Source organism: Centroberyx affinis, unplaced genomic scaffold, assembly GCF_046629955.1.
Source record: "Centroberyx affinis isolate AG114_WGS23_722 - 3 ecotype Tasmania unplaced genomic scaffold, CSIRO-AGI_Caff_v1 ptg003971l_1, whole genome shotgun sequence".
Lineage (NCBI taxonomy): Eukaryota > Metazoa > Chordata > Actinopteri > Beryciformes > Berycidae > Centroberyx > Centroberyx affinis.
In genome coordinates this window covers 89,581-111,367 of record NW_027281792.1, presented here as the reverse complement: position 1 = coordinate 111,367, position 21,787 = coordinate 89,581, and the positions used below count along the sequence as shown (strand labels likewise).

The 21,787-nt window shown below is 41.0% G+C and overlaps 1 protein-coding gene across 1 annotated transcript; it reads left to right on the top strand.

Annotated features, from left to right (window-relative positions):
• Window positions 1–24: 24 nt before the first annotated feature.
• Window positions 25–14,625, top strand: hormad1 (HORMA domain containing 1). Its single transcript, XM_071541922.1, has 15 exons — window positions 25–63; window positions 575–710; window positions 1,063–1,126; window positions 1,783–1,819; window positions 2,002–2,022; window positions 2,299–2,325; window positions 2,441–2,508; window positions 3,276–3,427; window positions 5,301–5,458; window positions 9,277–9,348; window positions 10,596–10,656; window positions 11,364–11,425; window positions 12,964–13,047; window positions 13,826–13,879; window positions 14,249–14,625. Exons 1-15 carry the CDS (start codon window positions 25–27, stop codon window positions 14,339–14,341), a joined length of 1,128 nt encoding a protein of 375 aa, XP_071398023.1. The 3' UTR covers window positions 14,342–14,625.
• The last annotated feature ends 7,162 nt before the right edge of the window (window positions 14,626–21,787 follow it).

Here is a 21,787-nt window from a genome sequence, read left to right as displayed (position 1 = left end):
AATTTGCTGTTTTTCACCGCAACCATGGCATGTGTGCAGCGTCTGAGGACTGCACAGACACAGGTAAAACACATGTAGACTAAGACATAGTGATGCTGCAAACACCATTACTGCATAAGTAAAAAAAAAAAACACGTTTTTTTTTTGTCCGTCTGGAAATTTTATACGTGTCAAGTTCAATTCCCCCCTTTCCCTAAAAAGTAAATACAGGAGTCAATTCTGACTCAAGCTTAAGGGCCGGCTCTGTCCATTGACTACCACAGTCACAGGTTGAAAGACTGCAGCTCATACATTTTATAAAGCAGATTGCTGCACCTTTCTGTTCGTAACAGCATGAGTTTACAAAGACTGAACACCTAATTGAATGAAAATATCAGTTTTCTGCTTGTTATTACCTTTCACCTGGACTTGCAGTTGTTAGTTTCTAGATTGCTAATGTTTGTGTTAACTGTGGTGAGTAAAAGCAAAACTGCAAAACAAAAACAAAGACAGCATCTGCTGGATTGCTGCCATGTTTACCTGGACCACGCATTCAACCTGTGAGTAATTTGTTTCACTCAAACAGGATACTCAGCTGTTGCCCAACACGGTTGCCACAGAGCAGCAGTCCTTGGTTGTTGTCAAGAAACTTCTGGCCATTGCAGTGTCCAGCATCACCTACCTCAGGGGCCTTTTCCCAGAGAAAGCCTATGGGAGCAAATATGTTGAAGGTACATCACATATGGAAATGTATTTGTCTCCACATCACAGCAGCTGGTACATCCCAAATTTCACCAGCCGCTTTAACTATTTTACCAGCCAACTGGATTTTTAAAACTGGATACGACCTACAAACAAAAGTCAGTTTCATGCCAGTGGCTGGTAGCCAAACTTATCAGCCACAGCCGAAGATTTACCAACATTTGGCTGGTGGCTGGTGTTAATTTCCTACCCTGAGTTTTAAGTGATACTAGTTGTCTTGATGTTTAATCTCATGCAATTTAACAATACTGCCATTGAGTTCCATTTGCCATTTCAAATATTTGCTAATGAGCGGCTTATCTTTGTTTTCCTCTCCCACAGAGCAGAAAGTGATGATTCTTAGGGAGGAGCGCAGTTGTCCTGGTGCCAATCAGATTGTTCAGTGGTAAATAACTCAAGTACAGTTTGACACTTGAAGCCCATAGCCATTGTTTAAAGTTACTGGGAAATGGCCTTTCGATGGTCTTGCTTTCTGTAATGGGATGTATCTCTAGTTGAAACAGGATGTTGGGGGACAGGCACTCAAAAGTGGGCGGGTTGGACCGGAACAAACATGGAAAGTGACTCAGAAGAACTGGATGCTAGCCTGAAATCTGGATTCTTTGAAATAGATAAATTCCAGTCACCGGAATCCAATCATTCCAATCCAACAGGATTTTGATATAAAAATACAACAAAATAAATTATTTTTGGGGTATTTTTTGTTAAAAAGGTATGCATTATGATACGGAGAACTAGCTAAAAAGGTGAAGAAGTAATTTTTCACAGTTTAATTAGTTTAGTTACCTTTTCTCCTTTTTCACGTCTTTTTTTCTTTTATGTTTTAAAGGTGAGGCTGTTTGAGTTTTATGCCTCCATCTATCACAGGCGTGCACGTGCGCGCACACAAACACACACACACACACACTCACTCAAGTGGCAGAACACTTGGCTATATCATTATGACTCAGGACTCACTCTGTGCTTGTTAAAGAATGTATGTGGGAGAACGTCAGAGAACATGTTCACTGTTAAGCAGGTGTGTTTATTTCATCCTTCCAGGATGCAGGGATGCTTTGATGCCATTCAGAGGAAATATGTAAGTCATCTCCTGCTTTTTTCCATCAGTCTGGAGATTTGTCATGTAAGCTTGGTGCATCATGATAAAGTTATAGACCACTCCTAAAAGTCAGAAATTCACAAAACCGGCAAAGCCAATCCTGATTTACAGTTTTGCTGTGTCTCATGTAACTGATATGTTCAAACTTGTTTTTCCACCAGCTGCGGACAGTCATTTTGTCTGTGAGTATCTTGTTACCTATTGACATACATTATGTTGGGTCTTCATGGTGATAGTGATACTCACATCGAGGTGAGGTGCTGGCCTAGGTATGTCACAATAGAAATACACCTTTCATTGACAGTAATTTCAAAAGATTTTTGACCTGATGGAGATCTACAATACATTGACAATCTTGATGATTACAGTTTCTGCGGCCTTTACTCTTTTCTACGAGGCCTTAAGGAAATCCAAAAATATCCAGTGTGCTGAAGTTATGTTCACTTGTCCCTTTCTAGATATACACTGATCCAGAAAACCCCCAGGTAATTTGCAAATCTAGTCCTTGCAGTTGCTGTTTAAACACCCGATCAGCTAGGCTCCATGTTGCTATCTGTTTACATGATTAGCCTCACACAGCTCTCTCTTCACCACTTTCAGAAAGTGACAGAGTTTTACCAGTTTAAGATCCAATACACAGCAAAGGGACCTCAGATGGACTTTGAGAGGTAGGATATGTTATATGCTTGGGAGTAAGGATTGGAACATGTGAAGAGAGGTATGAGGAGGATTACTCAAACATTGAATGTAAACTTCATATCAGTGGAGGAAACTTACTTTTTAGGTTCCTGAGGACAGGAGCAGCTCTATAAGAGCCGGGCTCAGTGAGTTCGTTGGTTCGTAACACTTTTTGCAATGTGCGCTGCTATGGGGAATTACGGTATGTGCTCTTTATGTGTGCCATGCAGAGCCCTAAGAACCTTGCATAAGGGAAATATAGTGTTTGCTCAGACACCAGGCAGTACGGTAGAAGTCACACAAGCATGAGCCAGCTCTGGGTTGGTGTATGGTACATTCACATACTAGGAATTAGCTCGTTGATTTATAACTGTGATTGGCTGAATCAATGCATGAATTACATATTTGTTCAGCTTAGTTCCAACAGCACTGTGCTACCACAGCACTTCAGTGGTAACAAGTGAAGTTTTTTAATTCAATATAGTTTCACCGCTCCAGTCATGCATAGGCTCCGCCCCTCCACCTGAGCAGCTAGAAAGCACTAGTGCACTTTTTAGTCAACATCCGCAGGAGCAGGTTCACCTCAGAATTCACCAACCACTGTCAACATTTTACAGCCAGCTAGATATTTACATCAAAATAATGATGGTTGGTTAGCTGCCACAGGGTCTGAAAGAGCAGGCAAATTTACCAAGATTTACCAGCTGTGGGCTGGTGGTTGGTGTTGACTTCTCATCCTGCTTCCTGTCAACCTCAGCAGCAACAACAACAAGGTGTCGACCATGACCTGCAGCAACACTAAGAAGGCCAGCATCCTGCTGGTGAGGAAGCTCTACACTCTGATGCAGAACCTGGGTCCTCTGCCAGACAATGTTTGCCTCAACATGAAGCTGTCCTACTATGACGATGGTAACAAACACACACACACACACACACACACACACCTTTAGCACAGTTATAATCTCCAGCGGTGCAGCATAAATTAATTGTTGCATAACTCAAGAGTAATCTTCTTTAATAGATAATCTATTAAGCGGACAAGCGTATAGAGATTGCTTTTATAAAACCTCTATCAGGGTGCTTGGAATCTTCTGCTACCTCTGAAATGTAGTACAGGTTTGGATTTAAGCTTATATGCATTTACATTATAGTTTAGGCATTTAGCTGATGCTTTTACACAGAGAGACTTGAGTGAGCAGGTAGAGGTTCAGTGTCTTGCTGAAGGACAGTTTGACACGACTTGTGTTGAGATCAAATGGTTTCAAAACAAGCCAAAAAAAAAGAGAGATATATGTCAGACACCACGTTTTAAAAAAAAAAACACTGCGCAAATATATAGGCAACAGAGTAATTTGCATCTGTAACCCACCATCTGAAAAAATGTAAACAGACTTATAAATATGTAACAACATTTGTGAATAAACATGTTTAAGTTTTGATTAATATATGCAGAATTCACAGAGCAATTTGTATCTAACCCACATTTCAAAAAAATGTAAACTGATTTATAAATAGGTAAAAACATTTGTGAATAAATGCTTTTCTGTTTTTGGTAATATATCATGATTTGTACATAAACACTAACAATTGTAAGTTTATATCTTCACATAAACATGTCCCTTTGCATAACTTAGTCATAATCACAGTCCTTAAACTTATTTGTGAATTGGCAAGTTCACATTTTTGGATTTGAATATATTTGTGTGGATACTTTCTTGTTGCCTGTATCACCAAGTAACGCACAATGTCTATGCTTTCGCTGGGCTGATCTCCAAGTATCTGCCTATGTTTACATTTTTTAAAATGGTAGGTTACAGATGCAAATCATTCTGCATATATAGTATTTGTGCAGTGTGTTTAAACATGTGGTGTCTGACATATATTTCTTGAGTCATGTGACATTTGTTGTTGAAACCGTTTGACCTCCATACACTTGATTGTTGATGGACACATTCGCTGCGGTGGGAAACAAACAGACTTTACAGTTAGCGGCCACACTTCTTGCTTCTTTGTTTCCCTTATAAAGGAAGCCACTTCAATGAGCAGAGTATGTATGTGTATGTATGTGTGTAGGAGTGAGGAGTATGTGTGTGTGTGTCTGTGTGTGTGTGTGTGTGTGTGTGTGGGGTTGCAGGCTTTCATCAGGCTTTAGAAGAAGATTCAGTTACACATGGTCAGACCGGCTGTCTTTTTGAGGTCGATTTGTGTCTGGCTGTCTGCCCGTTCGACAGGACTGCAACTACCGATTATTTTCATTGTTGATTAATCTATCTTTTTCTATTTTATTAATTGATTAATCGAGTAATCGTTTAGTCTATAAAATATAAAAAATAATGACAAATGCCCATCACAAGTTATCAGAACCCAAAGTGATTCTTAAAATTGCTTACTTAGTCTGAGCAGCAGCCAAAAAAAACCCCAAAGTAAATCACTGGATTTAGTTTGAATTAATTTTGTTTCCTTTAGCCCTTTTCATTACTTTTGTTATTTTAAGCATTCTCTTATCTTATCATTGATTATTTGTATTGCATTGTACCCCAGGAAGACTAGCTGTCATGAAATTGGCAGTTAATGGGATCCTAAAATAAATAAATAAATAAAAGCAAGGAAATCTTAGCATTTGTCAAGCTGTAACCAGCAAATGTTTGGTATTTTTACTTGATAAATGACAAAAACGATTAATCAATTATCCAAATTTTAATCAGTACATTTTCTGACGATCAACTAATTGATTAATGGACTAATCGTTTCAGCACTGTCTGTCCCTCTGTCTGTCCTCCAGTCACTCCTCAGGACTACCAGCCTCCGGGCTTCAAGGAGGGCGACAGTGACATCATGGAGTTTGAGAAGGAGCCGGTGAAGCTGGCCATGGGCGAGGTGGTGACACCCTTCCACACGCTGAAGGTGGACATGACCACCGAGAAAGACAGACTGGAGCAGGTGAAGGACAGGGGGAGACAGAGGGAGAGACAAAGAAAGAGAGAACAAAGAGAAAGAGAAAACAAAAGCTTGAACGTAGCTTGAAGTGAGCTGTCAGCCTTCATAAGCCCAGTGTGAGAGGGCACTAATAAATATCTTCTTCTTCCTTTTCTACTTTTCTTCCTTTTCTTCCTTTGCTGCTTCTTCTTCCTCTCCTCATTCTCATTCTTTTTCTTCTTCCTCTCCTCATTCTTCTACTTCTCATTCTTTGTCTCCTTCTCCTTCCTTTTCTTCCTTTGCTTCTTCTTCTTCTTCCTCTCCACATTCTCGTTCTTTTTCTTCTTCCTCTCCTCATTCTTCTACTTCTCATTCTTTTTCTCATTCTCCTTCCTTTTCTTCCTTTGCTTCTTCTCATTCCTCTCCTCATTCTCATTCTTTTTCTTCTTCCTCTCCTCATTCTTCTACTTCTCATTCTGTCTCCTTCCTTTTCTTCCTTTGCTTCTTTTTCTTCTTCCTCTCCTCATTCTTCTGCTTCTCATTCTTTGTCTCCTTCTCCTTCTTCCTTTTCTTCCTTTGCTTCTTCTTCCTCTCCTCATTCTCATTCTTTTTCTTCTTCCTCTCCTCATTCTTCTACTTCTCATTCTTTGTCTCATTCTCCTTCCTTTTCTTCCTTTGCTTCTTCTTCTTCTTCTTCCTCTCCTCATTCTCATTCTTTTTCTTCTTCCTCTCCTCATTCTTCTACTTCTCATTCTTTGTCTCATTCTCCTTCCTTTTCTTCCTTTGCTTCTTCTTCCTCTCCTCATTCTCATTATTTTTCTTCTTCCTCTCCTCATTCTTCTGCTTCTCATTCTTTGTCTCCTTCTCCTTCTTCATTTTCTTCCTTTGCTTCTTCTTCTTCTTCCTCTCCTCATTCTCATTCTTTTTCTTCTTCCTCTCCTCATTCTTCTACTTCTCATTCTTTGTCTCCTTCCTTTTCTTCCTTTGCTTCTTCTTCTTCCTCTCCTCATTCTCATTCTTTTTCTTCTTCCTCTCCTCATTCTTCTACTTCTCATTCTTTGTCTCCTTCCTTTTCTTCCTTTGCTTCTTCTTCTTCCTCTCCTCATTCTCATTCTTTTTCTTCTTCCTCTCCTCATTCTTCTACTTCTCAATCTTTGTCTCCTTCCCTTTCTTCCTTTGCTTCTTCTTCCTCTCATTCTCATTCTTTTTCTTCTTCCTCTCCTCATTCTTCTACTTCTCATTCTTTTTCTCATTCTCCTTCCTTTTCTTCCTTTGCTTCTTCTTCTTCCTCTCCTCATTCTCATTCTTTTTCTTCTTCCTCTCCTCATTCTTCTACTTCTCATTCTTTGTCTCTGTCTCCTTCCTTTTCTTCCTTTGCTTCTTCTTCTTCCTCTCCTCATTCTCATTCTTTTTCTTCTTCCTCTCCTCATTCTTCTACTTCTCATTCTGTCTCCTTCCTTTTCTTCCTTTGCTTCTTCTTCTTCCTCTCCTCATTCTCATTATTTTTCTTCTTCCTCTCCTCATTCTTCTACTTCTCATTCTTTGTCTCTGTCTCCTTCCTTTTCTTCCTTTGCTTCTTCTTCTTCTTCCTCTCCTCATTCTCATTCTTTTTCTTCTTCCTCTCCTCATTCTTCTGCTTCTCATTCTTTGTCTCCTTCTCCTTACTTTTTTAAGTAATCAGAGCGGCATAAACGGACCCCCAGTAAATTTCAGTCAATCCATAGAGGACCTAGAATTGAAGACGTAATGTTTCCTATCAGATGATATTCCACCAGGTTATTTCTACTTTTTGGAAATGTGTCACATCCACTTCTGTAAGATCAATGCCATATATCTACTTTTAAGTAAAGAATTGGTATTACACCCATTACTGTAAGACAGTCTTAATCTTGTCATGAAATTAATGGCACTAGTACTCACTGACAAACTTTTTTTTTTTTACTTTAGTCAATGATTCTGGACCAAGATGATAGTAGAAATAATTTTATTTCATTCTATGATTGACGAAAATACACAAAAAGCACTGCAGAGATGATTTCCATAACTATCTGTGAAAAAAAATTGTTTTGTTAAAAGAAAGCTTATGAAATATCTTACATTATCCAGTTACAGATGTGTTTACTCTTGCAGACTAGCAAATGAAGATGCATGCTTATCATTGGAGTTCATCATTATCCAAACACAGACATGCATTAACACACAGAGCATAGTACGTGTTAGTCCATCTTGACAATGTTCCCAAAAATAACGGGAATCTTGCAAATGTGTATGTGTGCATTTCCCAGATCAACACATAAATTGGAAAATGTCTACACATTGAAAATTGAATTAACACTAATGCAGTGGTGTCAGTTTCTCATTCTTTTTCTTCTTCCTCTCCTCATTCTTCTACTTCTCATTCTTTGTCTCTGTCTCCTTCCTTTTCTTCCTTTGCTTCTTCTTCTTCTTCCTCTCCTCATTCTCATTCTTTTTCTTCTTCCTCTCCTCATTCTTCTGCTTCTCATTCTTTGTCTCCTTCTCCTTACTTTTCTTCTCATTCTTCTTTTTCCTTTTTCTTCCCCTTGTTCTTCTTCTCCTTCTCTTTCTTCTCCTTCTTCTTCTACTTGTAATTACATTAGGAAATCCTGTTCATTCTAAAACATTATTAGCTTCTCAGTAACCCCAAAAATTCTTCAACCCTCTAAAGTTTTTTTTCTCCACATTCTGTCTATTATAGCATATTAAATAATGTTAAACTTGATTATATAAATATATAAATAAACTCAGAATGTGCTTATGATTAAAGTCACGCCATTCGAGACATCAGAGAGACCACTGAACTGGAAAAGTGTCTGTTGGTTCAAAAATGGCGAACTGTTTTACCTTTGGACGTTCGCTGAAGGCAGCAGCAGCGAGGCTCACTGGTTAGAGACATCAGAAGGTCTCAGGTTCGATCCCCTGTGACTTCAAGTGTGTCTGAAGTGTCCTTTAGAGAGACACTGAAGCTCCACCGGCTGCAGGGGGTGCTGCTGTGTGGCTGAGCCTGACCTCTGACCTCTCTGTGGAGGTGGGCAAGCACACTAACACACTTGTAGGTTTTTTCGGAGATGAGAAATTCATCTTCAGTTCCCCTGTCTCAGTCTGTTAAGTGTTAAACATCACCCTTGCAGCTGGTAGATTTAGCTAACTTTGAAGGTTCTGAAAAAGTATTAAAATGTCTTAAATTATAGTATCTAATATATAGCAATTAAATATAGCAGTTTAGGTCCTTGGTGCGCTGTTATATTCTGATCTTCTCAATTCTGATCTTTTCAGTTTTTTCAGATTTTTCAATTATGAAATTAGTTTTCAGTGTCATTAAAATGGTCCCTTAAAAAGTCTTACATTCAACTTGATGAAACACCCTAATAACCCAATTAAAATTCCTGAATACAGGAGCCCCAGAAAAAGATGAAGGTATCCCTCAGAGATCAATAGAAAGAAAAAAAAAGGAAAATCATTTGGTTTCATTAAAACTAGAAAGGCCAAACTGCTCTCAATTAACCGCTGTTTGAATTTTAGAACAGAAATATTTCAGCTTTCAAAATGTCCTTCCATGACTTCTCCTACATCCAGTTTCAGTACAAAGCAGTGTTGTTGGATTTTCTAAATCATACAAGATGATAGTCGTCATAATTATATTTACCCTCTTTAACTGACGGCTTGTTGGCCTTTGCTTAGAGCCCCAAAATCCACTGGCTCCCTTTCTAGAGTTAATCCTTTCACTGGTTAAAGACTCCTGACTAACAAGGTTCATGGCAGTCAAGACTTCTGGGAGCAGATTTTTTATTTTGATTGACAGCTGTGTTGCCTAATGTCTGCAGGTGGAGGAGGAGCCTGTGCATTCGAGGGACAAGTGGGCTCTGCAGATGGAGGAGGAGGCCGCTGTGTCGCAGGTCAGCACACAGCAACTTAGACATGGAGCTGGTTTACACTCAGCAGGGGAAACTAATTAAGAACCTGAGTATATTTTTTAGGTATGTGTACTTTATTTTAATATTTCCATTTCTGGGAACTTGATATTTTTCCTCCACTACAGTTCAAAGGATAATCCTAATTTTTGCTCCACAACATTCATCTCACTCATGATCAGTTTTCGTCATGTTTTTGACTTGGAGTGTGTCGTCTTTTAGAGGAAGTAATCAGAGCGGCATAAACGGACCCCCAGTAAATTTCAGTCAGTCCATAGAGGACCTAGAATTGAAGACGTAATGTTTCCTAGCTTGTTTTTAATATCTACAGTAAATAGATTTATTATCAAATGCATCAAGACTTTTACTCAGGAATATTGAATCACAGAGTCTTACTCGTACCAGAATGCTGTTATCAGATGATATTCCACCAGGTTATTTCTACTTTTTGGAAATGTGTCCTACATCCACTTCTGTAAGATCAATGCCATATATCTACTTTTAAGTAAAGAATTGGTATTACACCCATTACTGTAAGACAGTCTTAATCTTGTCATGAAATTAATGGCACTAGTACTCACTGACAAACTTTTTTTTTTTTTACTTTAGTCAATGATTCTGGACCAAGATGATAGTAGAAATAGTTTTATTTCATTCTATGATTGACGAAAATACACAAAAAGCACTGCAGAGATGATTTCCATAACTATCTGTGAAAAAAAAATTGTTTTGTTAAAAGAAAGCTTATGAAATATCTTACATTATCCAGTTACAGATGTGTTTACTCTTGCAGACTAGCAAATGAAGATGCATGCTTATCATTGGAGTTCATCATTATCCAAACACAGACATGCATTAACACACAGAGCATAGTACGTGTTAGTCCATCTTTACAATGTTCCCAAAAATAACGGGAATCTTGCAAATGTGTATGTGTGCATTTCCCAGATCAACACATAAATTGGAAAATGTCTACACATTGAAAATTGAATTAACACTAATGCAGTGGTGTCAGTTTTTCTAATCTACAGTTAAAGAGTCTGGACGTATTTCCGTTGACTATAATGTTATCATTGTTGGCTAAAATAATTTTGTTCACTACATCCATTACTACTGTATAAGCAACTTATTTCTACCGCCCAGGTCAGACATCAACAGTCTGAATGATGTTGTTGTGGTCGGTGTTGACATGGTGCTATCATGGTGTTCAGATAACATGTTTTCATCTTTAGAGTCATGTGATTGAAGACGTGGAGAAGCCTCACAATGAGAACTCATACCTGGACGACACCGGTAAATCTTCCTCTGAGTTCACTTTAACCCATAACTATGTGATTTGACTTAGGTGAGCTTTCTTACCAACTGATTACATAATAATAACTTTTTCAGGGCTGATATTGGTCCTGAATATCCTTCACAATCAAGGTTTTGAATATGGATGAATATGTTTAAACTTATAGCTAAGTATACACTAAGTATTAAGTTAAGGCGTCTGTTTTGCATGGAATGGTTGTAGGGTTTTTCTGAGATGAAATGCCTGTTAAGTGTTAAACATCACCCTTGCAGCTGGTAGATTTAGCTATCTTTGAAGGTTCTGAAAAAGTATTAAAATGTCTTAAATTATAGTATCTAAACTCAAGGCCTCACATGGTCTTGAATACTGTTAAATAGGGTTTAAGTCCTTGGTGTTATATTCTGATCTTCTCAATTCTGATCTTTTCAGTTTTTTCAGATTTTTCAATTATGAAATTAGTTTTCAGTGTCATAAAAATGGTCCCTTAAAAAGTTTTACATTTAACTTGATGAAACACCCTAATAACCCAATTAAAATTCCTGAATACAGGAGCCTCAAGTGACAGTGTAGCAAGACAAAAGAATACCTCAGGTCGTTAACAAAAACTTAACATTTGTATAAAGACATTGACAATATCAGTCATAGAAATTGTGCTGTATAAATTTTATTGAATATGCTTTGTGCTGTTTTTATTGGATGAACTCAGAGGTCCAGATGAGCTGTCGGGAGAAGATGGAGGTGTGTGAGGAAGTCACCGTAAACTCACAGGTTGGTGTGGCATTAGCAGCAACACAGAGTGAGCATGTGACATACTGGGGAAATAACTGAAAGCTGCACTAGGTAAGACGTTTATATAAAAATACACATATCAGTCTAAATCACAAAGTTGTTTTTTTTTTATTGTTGTGAGTAGAGAAGAATGTCCCACCACGCTTAATTGATGCACTGTAGATTCACCCTGTTTGCCCAAATCAATTTCAGGTGTCAGATACAGACACTGGCAGGAAATCCTATCAACGCACAGGAAGTGAGGAATCAAAACCTAAGAGCGAAATACAAAAGCGTTCCCTAAACAGCAGCCAGTAGGAACCCTGGACAGCACCGTGTCAACCTGAATATACAGGGTTCCTGCAAAGGTCTGGAAAGTATGGAAAATTAATTTGGTAATTTCCAGGTCTTGAAAAGTTTTGGAATTGGGCAAAAAGTCTGTAAAAGTTTGGAAAAAAATATTATTGTTCAGTCTCAATACAGTTGGCAGTGATATAGCGAACCCACTATTGTAAAACATAATTTTGACCACCGACTAAAATTCTCTGGGAAAAGCATGGAATTTTAAAATGGAAAATGTTTAGGAACCCTGAACACGTGTCATCATTGGTTTTAAAAATAGCAATAATACTATTGCTGTGATTATGTTACGATAACCACAGCACAGAACATCCTCATTGGGATTATGGCCTTTGTACAAACAGTAGAACAACCAGGAAAAAAACAAGGAAAATTGCGAAGTCATGTTACCACACAAGTTAACACAGCATGAGCTTACAGCTGGAATGTGGTTTTTGGGAATTATCAGCACAGTAAGAATGTGTTTTGACCAGTCAGGTTGCTTACCTGAGAATACCCCAAGTAAGAGGTAATGTAGAGTGAGTCAGTCATTGTGGCACAGTAGGCCTGGACAGGGTGATTCAGGCCCTGACGCAAAGCGCTTATTACACTGCTACACACCAAACACAATCATTTGGATTTGGATTTTAAATGGTTTTATTACAAGCTGTAGTTATTTACAAGCTTCTGCCATACTACTGCCAAAATAGTCCAGCCGGACTGTCTGCACTCACCAAGGAATCACGTCATCTTGGCACAAGGTGTCAAAATTTTATAGTTAATTTGATTAAAAAGGTCAAAACTCCAGCAACACTTGTAGTATATAGAACAACTTTATTGTTAGACCAATGTGTTTTGGCTTGTGGCCTTCATCAGGGTCATAGTTAATTTGATTAGAAACCAACAAAATTGACCAGGCTTCTTGGCACTGATATGAATGATTAGATACAGTGCTTTTTACTCAGAAAAAACAGACCTCAAAATGCCTTTATTGGACAGAATTGCGTATTGAACAAAGCTGTGTTATAAAATAAAAATAAATAACAGTGGAGATTGCTGACCAACAGCAGCCAACACAGTACTGTTCACAACAGTCAGTAAAGATCAGAGAGCCTGTCAGCGCTGTGTAAACACGAAGCGAAGGGCCACTTCAAGTGCTCTTGTGGCCGGTGGAGTTACGGCCATCTGTCCCCTCTCAGATGGACACTCTGGTGAAGAGGACCTCTGACATGGAGGTGGCCCTCAAGAGGACCAGGAGTGGAAGGGTCATCAGGTCCGCCATGGTCAGTCCGCCACCCAAACCTCAACAACCGCCAATTCTCCGCTTAAACTGTTGGTTACAGCTAGAGGGCTTGAAACCCCTTCACACTGAAAACACTGGCTATGTTTACATGCACCGGGCTATTGGCCACACTGGCTCTTAAGGTCTTATTCAGATTAATCTGTTTACATGAACCTTTCATACCCTGTGATTAATTTCCCCTGTTCCTCTTTGACTGAGCAATAGGTTACTTAGAATAGAAATAATAATAAGTACTGCTTGCTGTTTTTTTGTTGACATCAAAATGCACACATACTGTAACGCTCTGTGAGTTTGAGTTCGCGCAGACTGCAGAAACCAAAAGTGAAAGGAGTTAAATGTTTCCATGCTACAGTAACCCGTTTAATATGGGAGTAAGCCAGGCATCATAACCAGGTTTCTCATAATTAGAGTATAAGCTTACCCAGATTATTCTAAGTCAGGTATGATCTGTGCATCTGTGCATGTAAACACAGCCATTGTGGTTGAAGATAGAAAAGAAATGTGAAAAATCAGTTTAGTACAATACTTGAGCAATATATTGTCTACGTTTTGAGGACTGTGATGTTTTTTAGTAGAAAACTACCATACAATTTAGATTTTACCAGGTTTAAAAAAGAAAAAAAAATTGGAATTCAGTTATTTGATGTTAAAGAATTGTGGTGAAACCTGAAGACACTTGATGAAATGTCTTGAAGACAGTTCTTCAAATTTACAGTATGTGTTTGTGTGTTTGTGTGTGTGTGTGTGTGTGTGTGCAGGAGAAAAAATCGACCAAGATCAGCAAGAAGCCATCACCCACCCAGGACAAAACGGTGAGACACTCATCCTCATGTCATTAATGTACTCCGGCCTCCTGTCCTAATTTACTATAAATGCAGCCTGAAAATAATAAAAGGATTGATCCTCTTTCTTATTCTACATATTAAGAATTATGTGTCTCCGACCTGAAGTGAATTAACTAAATACGCAAAAATATGTACTTTCACATAAAAATCTTGTAGAGTGCAGCCTTAAGGCCTGGAAAAAGGATGAATTTTGAAATGGAAAATGCGTAGGAACCTGGCTTGTATCACAGATTAGTCAGTTTTGATCACCTCTGTGTCTCGGAGACAGACTCGGCCTGTCGGTTGCGGCATGCTGTGGTTACGTTGTGTCTGCTGTGTTTCCTCTGTTGTTTTCAGATGTCTCAGTTTGAGTTCCCCAGCAGCCAGGAGGTCCCGTCCTCCTCGGCGCCCAAGAGACGCAAATTCAGTGAACCCAAAGAACGCTACTAACCTCCAAACCCGCTGCAAACAAAGCAGCACTACTACATCAATTTACATAAATTGTTTTTTAAATTTCGTTTTCCATTACAACAAGTTGTGTTTCTGTTCTTTAAAGCAAATGTCCAGATGTGAAAATGTTTGAGGTTTATTTTGATGTTGGGAAATACTTTTGCTTGCTTAACTCTTGGTTCTTTTGTTTATTTGAATGAAATGCAGATCTAAAATGTAGTCGATTTTGCATAATTTATTGTTGTTGAATTTAATATACTGTATCTGTGAAGTTGGAAATCTGATGGAGGAATTTTCATTGAATCAAAACAGTGTTTAGGTTGCCTTTTATACCTAAAACTTGTTTTACTGTTACCATTCTCAGTTGTTTGTGTATGAACTTGAGTAAAATATTTCAGCACTTGAATTGTTTCAAATCAATGTCTCTTGTGTGTTTTCAGTGAGGTGTTTCAGTTTGTACACCACTTGGCTGTAGAGTCAAGTCAAGTCAAATTGATTTATAAAGCACTTTTAACAAAACCGGTTCGGCATGAAGTGCTCTTAGGACTCCTAAGTTAGGAGCAAGAAAGGACATAAATACAGATAAAAACAGCTCTAGGGGCTGTACAGTCAGGGCTGAGTAATGCTCAGCAGCTGCCTCCATCAGCACTAAGACGCTGTCAGACACCTGCGCTTGTCTCTCCGTTGGAAAAAGGAAACGCAGGCGTCTGCTACAGTTTAAAGATTTAACAGTTTCAGCTTCCTGCCTGTAAAAGCCTGCTGCTGCTGCTGCTGCTGCTGCCGCTCGGCCTCTAGAAAGACATTCAACCTCACCTGCTTCTCGAAAAAAAAAAAGCAAAGCCTCGCTCTTTGAAAAGACCCCAAAATGCCTTCATTTGCATGTGAGGTGCCTTAAATGAAGCTGTTAAGTGAAAGTGGATTATATCTGTACACAGTGACCTTTGGGCCCAGATAAGGGGCCATCAGCAGCCTCCCGCCCGGCAAGCTGTGTGTTTTTAATCTCCTGTTGTTTTTCCCAGAGAGAGGGACATTTGCTGATAGACTGCCTTAACCCACTGCAGATCAATACTGCAGGAAGCCTTTGTGATGCATATCCAAGCAGCCCCCCCCCCCCCCTCTCTGTGTCTGCAGCAGGCCAGAGGGGGGAGAGAGGGAGAGAGAGAGACTCCATCAAATCAGACCTCACTTCCTAACACAGGCATTGTCTTGGCGACCACATTTATTTCATTGTCTCTGTGTCTTTTTATGGGTATTTCTGATAACAGTGAAGCGTAAAGCAGAATGGACTGGGAAATCCATGGTGGACAATACCCACACACCGGTGCATTGACGGCCTTTATGAGCTGTGAAATGAATCAGGGTTTGCTAACCTCACCGCCCGACTCCGCTGGCATTTTTCAACACTTTTTATTATTTTGACGGCAGGGGGTTCTCTGGGTATTGATAAGTGATGAAATGCAATGACAGTAAAGGCGCCTTCGCAGGTCTAGTCATGTACTGTTCCCTTCTAGTTACCAATATCTCTGCCGTAGACATTATAGAAGCACTATATCACATAGTGCCATTTATGAAATGAACAGACAAATAGCACCCAAAAGGCAAAATATATCCAGTGAGACGGAAAATAAAGAATCACACTGAACAATGCAGTTATTGCAGGATTGTCTGTTACAGAGCATTCTGGCACCCAAAGCATTTTAACTATTGGAAATCAAAACACTTGAAGGCAGTAATGTGGGTGAATATGGATCATTTCCAATCACATATTTTAGTCTGAAACAAAAAAAACATGAGGAAATGTTCTAAAAGTAGAGCAGTGTTCCTGTCAAGCACATTCCAAATACCTAACATTAGAGGGGAAAAGGGAATCTAAATTGCAATTTTATTTCACCTCCACCCTCAATCCTTCACCCAGATCCTGGGACTCTACATCATTTCTGTACACACACGTCTCCCAGAAATGAATTCTGAAATTAAATTCAGGGACACACGTCCTGCGGCCAGTGTTAACAGATCAATCAGCTGGTCAAACAGCAGGCGGGGCCCACCGGACGCCTCTGCGGACCAATCAGAAGTCGGGGTTCGGCCCGTCTGAGTCAATAGCGGGTCCAGGGCCGTCTGCGTACGGTCAAGGCAAGACGCACTGACAGACTGATGGACAGACAGCCGCAGCCCATCCCAGGGCTCCATATAGATTAAAGCCAGCTTCTGTGAGCCTATAGTTGCGGTGCGGTGATTGTGCCTGCAGGGCCTATAGGCCCCAGGGGGGGTTGGGCTGTACAGCAGGAGGGGGGAGGAGCGAGGGATGGAGTGGACATCCAGCCCAGGGACCGTGACCCCTCTGACCTTGCCAGAAGGGCAGCAAATGTTTCCGAGCTGATTAGCGGCTCCCCAGCAGAGCGCCCCGCTCCGCGTTAACCCTTTGGAACCAGGTAGCGGGCAGGAGCGTAGGAGGATATCCACCAAATGTGTCATTCAAATATTTTCTCACACTTGGAAAAAAAACAATCAAAACAAGGATTAAGTAAATTCAAACACTGAACACAAAGGGGTTGAAGGTAGTGGAGAGGAATCCACTTTTTCATGTAATCACATCAAATAGCAGCACATACATGTTACCTAGAGAACTGAATGAGGATCTAGGTCTCCAATGTTTTCTTTAACTGTCATCTGTTCATGGATCCTTGAGGATGTTTTCTTGACTTAGATGTGGAGTGTACACCATTGTCTTACCTTGCATTAGTAGTATTTTGGCGTTTTACACGTAATACTTGTATGTCCTGCGATGTATTTCCTGTTCTTGTAATTATAACTCCTTATGTGGGTCAGTAGATACCAGGAAGGAAGTTCTTTCTTCTTTGTGTCACTGAGGAAGATGTGATGCACTTTATGGTCTTATGAGTGTCATGTAATAAAATCTAATATACTGTATTTTGGATACCTCAGTGAGAAGGACTTCTTTCCTCTTGTGTGTGGATTCTCTTCATGCTGGTTGAACCAACACATTCCTTGAATCTACGCGCCTACATTTGAAGAGTGTTGGACTTCTAAGTGTGCGCAACAGCCTTGTGTGCCTACCTAGAGAATAGGAACAGCCATCAGCCTTACTGTAATGGCTGTGCATGAAATTGCAAAGGGGGGGATGAAATATCCAAAAATGACCACAAGGGGGCGATACGTGGCCATGGAATGAGTTGAGAGAAACCCCACCCCCCCACCAACCCACCCTCCCTCCACACCCTCCAATAGATAACTCAGGCTGCTTTATGTCATGACGGAAAAGCATCTTCTTTTCTCTTACATACGTTAATAGGCGTGTACAGTTGGCCTACACACTGTACACAATTTAAAAAGCATGCGATCCTACTAACAGCCAACACGAGTCTATTCAGCGTGTCTTTTGAGAGACACCGCGGCCGAGTCACGGTATTGATCCGAATAAGAAATGATAAAAGGAGGGAGGCTGAGAGCAGGTGGTAGTGGGCCAGCAGATTCAGGGATTTAGTCGCTCACCGGGTATGTATGGCCAGTGCTGTTGAGCGGTGAGGGGACCAATACCTACTTGAAACAGATGCTCAAAGCAATGGGATGTGCCCCCATTGTGATCAGAGTGGACAGCTGAATTGTTTACCACCAAAGGGCCCTTTTCTTCAGCGGCAGGCCGGCTCACAATGGGGCCCCCACAGCACTGACACACTGAGGATTTCTGCAGGGGAGGGTGGGGAGGGGAGAGAGGGAGGGGGTGGTGCGTGTGCATCGAGGGACGGGGTGTGTGTGTGTGTGTGTCGGGGGGTGGAGGGGGGGGTGGTTGTAGGGGGGTTAGTAGGGTGAGCCTCTGACCGTACCCCCTTTTTTCTTTCTCTGTGCTCAGATGGACCCTCTCTGCACCCCTCCCATCTCCTCCACAAAGCCCCCCTAAAGCCACCGGAGGGCAGGGGTTTAAATGTCACGCTTGGCCATCAGAGCGCCCGGCCCCCGGCTCGTGTCTCTGGGGGGAAGCACGCCAAGAGAGAGAGAGAGAGGGAGAGAGAGAGAGGGAGAGGGAGAGGGAGAGGGAGAAAAGCCAAGGGGAGGGAGACACTTGCCCTCGCCCCATTGTCCATTACGATAGGCATGAGCTGCTAACTGACTCCAAATCAAGTGTATCCTCTCGCCACGCGCCCTCGCCTTGTCCTGCTCTTGCTCAAACACAATGGCCCCTCTGTTTTTTTCTTTTTTTTTTTTTAAACCATCCATAGGTGAATAGCAGGTTTGGTCATGGTATGTTTGCCAGAACAGCTTAAAGGGGCTGTACAGTCGAGATTCAGCTGGCCACCGGGCTGAATGATAAACACAGTTTGTCATCCTGAGACGCCCCGAGATCCGTCCACATTGCACTCCGGTGTGTTCTTACATGACAAAAATCAATGCAAACTTTTTACATTCAGTCACATAAGAGGGACTTCAAAACGTTAACGCGGGTCGGGGGGGAGAAGGAGGAGGAGGAGGAGGACGAGGGGCGGGGTGACAAAGTGTCAAGCTGAAATACAAGTACAGGACGAAATATACGAGCTGCCGGCCGACTTTATCCCAGCCCAAGGTCCTGGCCCATACTTTACCCACCCACAAGATTGAGTGTTTTATGTATCTATTTGTTCTAAATAGTGGCACACTTGACCTTGAGGCAAGATGTGTGTGGCTGCCGCTCGGCCCGGGAATCATCCCTCCTGTCAGGACGGGAGGGAGTGACCTTGAACCGGCGAGGCGCAGGCGTAGCTGAGTGCACAAACTCATTTAACTCCTGGGTTTGCTATCGACATGCTGTAATCGTTAACATTATGGATGATGAATAACTACTGACTGCCGTATACCTGCGCTATACGTCGCCGTCGCCGCGCCGACCCGGGCCAGCCGGGAACCCGCGGTGCTGATGGTCATGTGACCGGGGGGCCACATCACTTAGACTTGTTTTTCTACACCAGAAATCCTCAACCTTTTTCTTATCAATGACCCCTAATTTAGTCTATCGGACCCAAATCTGAGAATATTTTTATTGTTAGATATGATTTTGTCCAGAATTCCATGACTATCTGTAGAGAGATAGACAGTGAAACTATGATCAAAAAAGTCATTCTTCTACATTCTTTAATTGTGTTATATCTAATTGGAAATGAAATAATGGTGATGTTTAACAATTCATCAATTCATCAATTTGCTGGGGACCCCCTGGAACCCCCCCCCCTCAAGGACCCCTGGTGGTCCCCGGACCCCACGTTGAGCACCACTGTTCCACACAGCCACAGCGACAACTCATCGAGAGGCCAGCGAGGCACACTGCGGTGCTTAAAGACACACATCACTTTTGTGCTTTTCACTTCTCGCCGTAGGATCAGTACACAAGATCTTCACCCGTTTACTGAACTGAGCCCCAAAACCAAACCTGGACAAGATTTCAGAGAGAAACGGCCATTCTGTCCTGTCCAAAGCCTTTTCAGCATCCAGAGGCATAGAATGGCCTTATCTGGAGTCTCATTTCTTACATATCACATGTATGTCATATGTCACACATGCCTCCATATGTATTCAGGAACCTCCACCATCAGCTGTTCAGGGATTTGCAGTGGAAATGTGTTTTGTTTTGCTTTGTGTTTTTGTTTTTCTGACTCCTTATCGATAATTGCAAATAGGTAGAATTTATTTTCTGAAAAACGCAACGCCGGACAAAGAAAATTATTATCATGGTCAACATTGCCAGAGCTGCAGGCAGGATTTTTAAATTAGTTTTCAACATTAAAGCAAGTGAGTGACATAACTATGGCTACCTGGAGGAACCCAAATTGGTCTGTTAACTATTCATGAACTCATATGTCAGTGAAGTATCAGGGTAAAAAGTCTGAAAGTTCTATCAAAGTGAAACCTTTTCCTTTTTCCCCCCCATTCCTTTTATTTTAATAGATGGATTCCTTTTTTTTTTTTTTTGCAATGAACTTATGTTGTTTGTGTATTTTATGTTGTTTCCCTTTGGGGTCGTAACATATTTACAGGAGTGTGGGAAGTTATGAGAATGTGAACTTCAACTATAAAGACTGAAAGACATGTTAAGTCAAGTCTGGAGTCTCATAACACTTCTTTCTACCGGCTCACCCACAGCAATATTCCAAGCAAAAGTAAAATGAATGTTTTCCTGACACTTCCAAGGACAGCAGACAGCTCAGACGAATTAGATTAAAATGAGTGAGAAAGTGCTGAAAAAGAGCCAAGATTGAAGCTTCACTTTAGTGTCATCAACCATAATTGCAGGGAATTTGTCTCAGTGCAGACAAGATACAAACACAGAGACATAACAGAGAAAACACCCAGATCTATCAACCATACAAACACCCACCCAGCATGCAAAATGTCATAATCAAACCACTGAAACACGTTTTATTACCTTAAATAAAATGGTTGAACTACATTGTATTGAAAAAAGCAAAAAAATATCAGGCTATAAATGGAGTGATATACTATACACAAAACAAGGTAGCTGCAGTCTGGCTGCCTATATCAGCAGTTGGCCAGAAGTTTGCCACAGTGCTGCATGTACATTTCATATACAGTAACTTAAAGTTTTCACACCAGGTTCTCACTTTGACCACTGATTCATACACAATCTGCCGGAGGGGGAGAAGAAAAAGTTTGGTAGATTCTCTCTCTCTCTCTCTCTCTCCCTCTCTCTCTCTCTCTCTCTCTCCCTCTCTCTCAAGGCCTTGGGAGTTTGACTTCTGCCCTGCTAGTGTTTTCCTCCTCTCCAGGCTGTGAGGGCTTTTCATCTCACCAAGGTGCAAGGGCAGCCACTTCTCTCCTCTCCCAGCCCCTTCCTCCCAACCAGCATGCACATAAACACACAGATTTCCATTTTCTGCTATAGTGTGCTAGATTAGCAGCTCCAGCACCCCAAGGCTGGCTTAAGACATAAGGGCAGATATCCAGCAGTGTTGGTGGGATGGATGTGGGGGAGAAGACCCCCCGAGACTTGTTTGAAACCACTGGTGATCCTATGGATGAATCCTCAAAACCGTGTGGTTGTTCGGGATGGGTTGTCTTTGCGAAGTGGCAATTTGTTGTCTGACTTGATTGTAGTTGGAGGGTTTTGTTGGAGAAAGCTGTTCAGTCCGAGGGATTTTCTTTGTTTTGTTTACCAAATAAAATACTACTTTGCCATCTAAGCTCTGCACTTAACAGAGATGTTTCAATCAGTGTGTCCAGTACAGTGATGTCTTTCTCCTTGGATTTTCTGTTGGTAAAGTTTGGGTTTCTGTAGGTGGCACTGGTGGCTATCACTGTGGCTATCGCTGCTCATGCTAACTACCCAGCTCTTCTTCTTCTATTTATTTCAAATAAACCGGAAACTTAAAACCAGATGATTTTTCACAGGAAAGAGCTACCAGACACCAGCTGTTTAGAACAGACAATGTAAAAGCTTTC

Excerpts from the sequence above, each read along its gene's own strand:
- hormad1 (XM_071541922.1), top strand. The coding sequence starts at position 25 with ATGGCATGTGTGCAGCGTCTGAGGACTGCACAGACACAG. Across the intron at positions 1,127-1,782 it reads GCCAATCAGATTGTTCAGTG|GATGCAGGGATGCTTTGATG; the intron begins GTAAATAACTCA and ends TCATCCTTCCAG. Across the intron at positions 11,426-12,963 it reads AAGTCACCGTAAACTCACAG|ATGGACACTCTGGTGAAGAG; the intron begins GTTGGTGTGGCA and ends GTCCCCTCTCAG.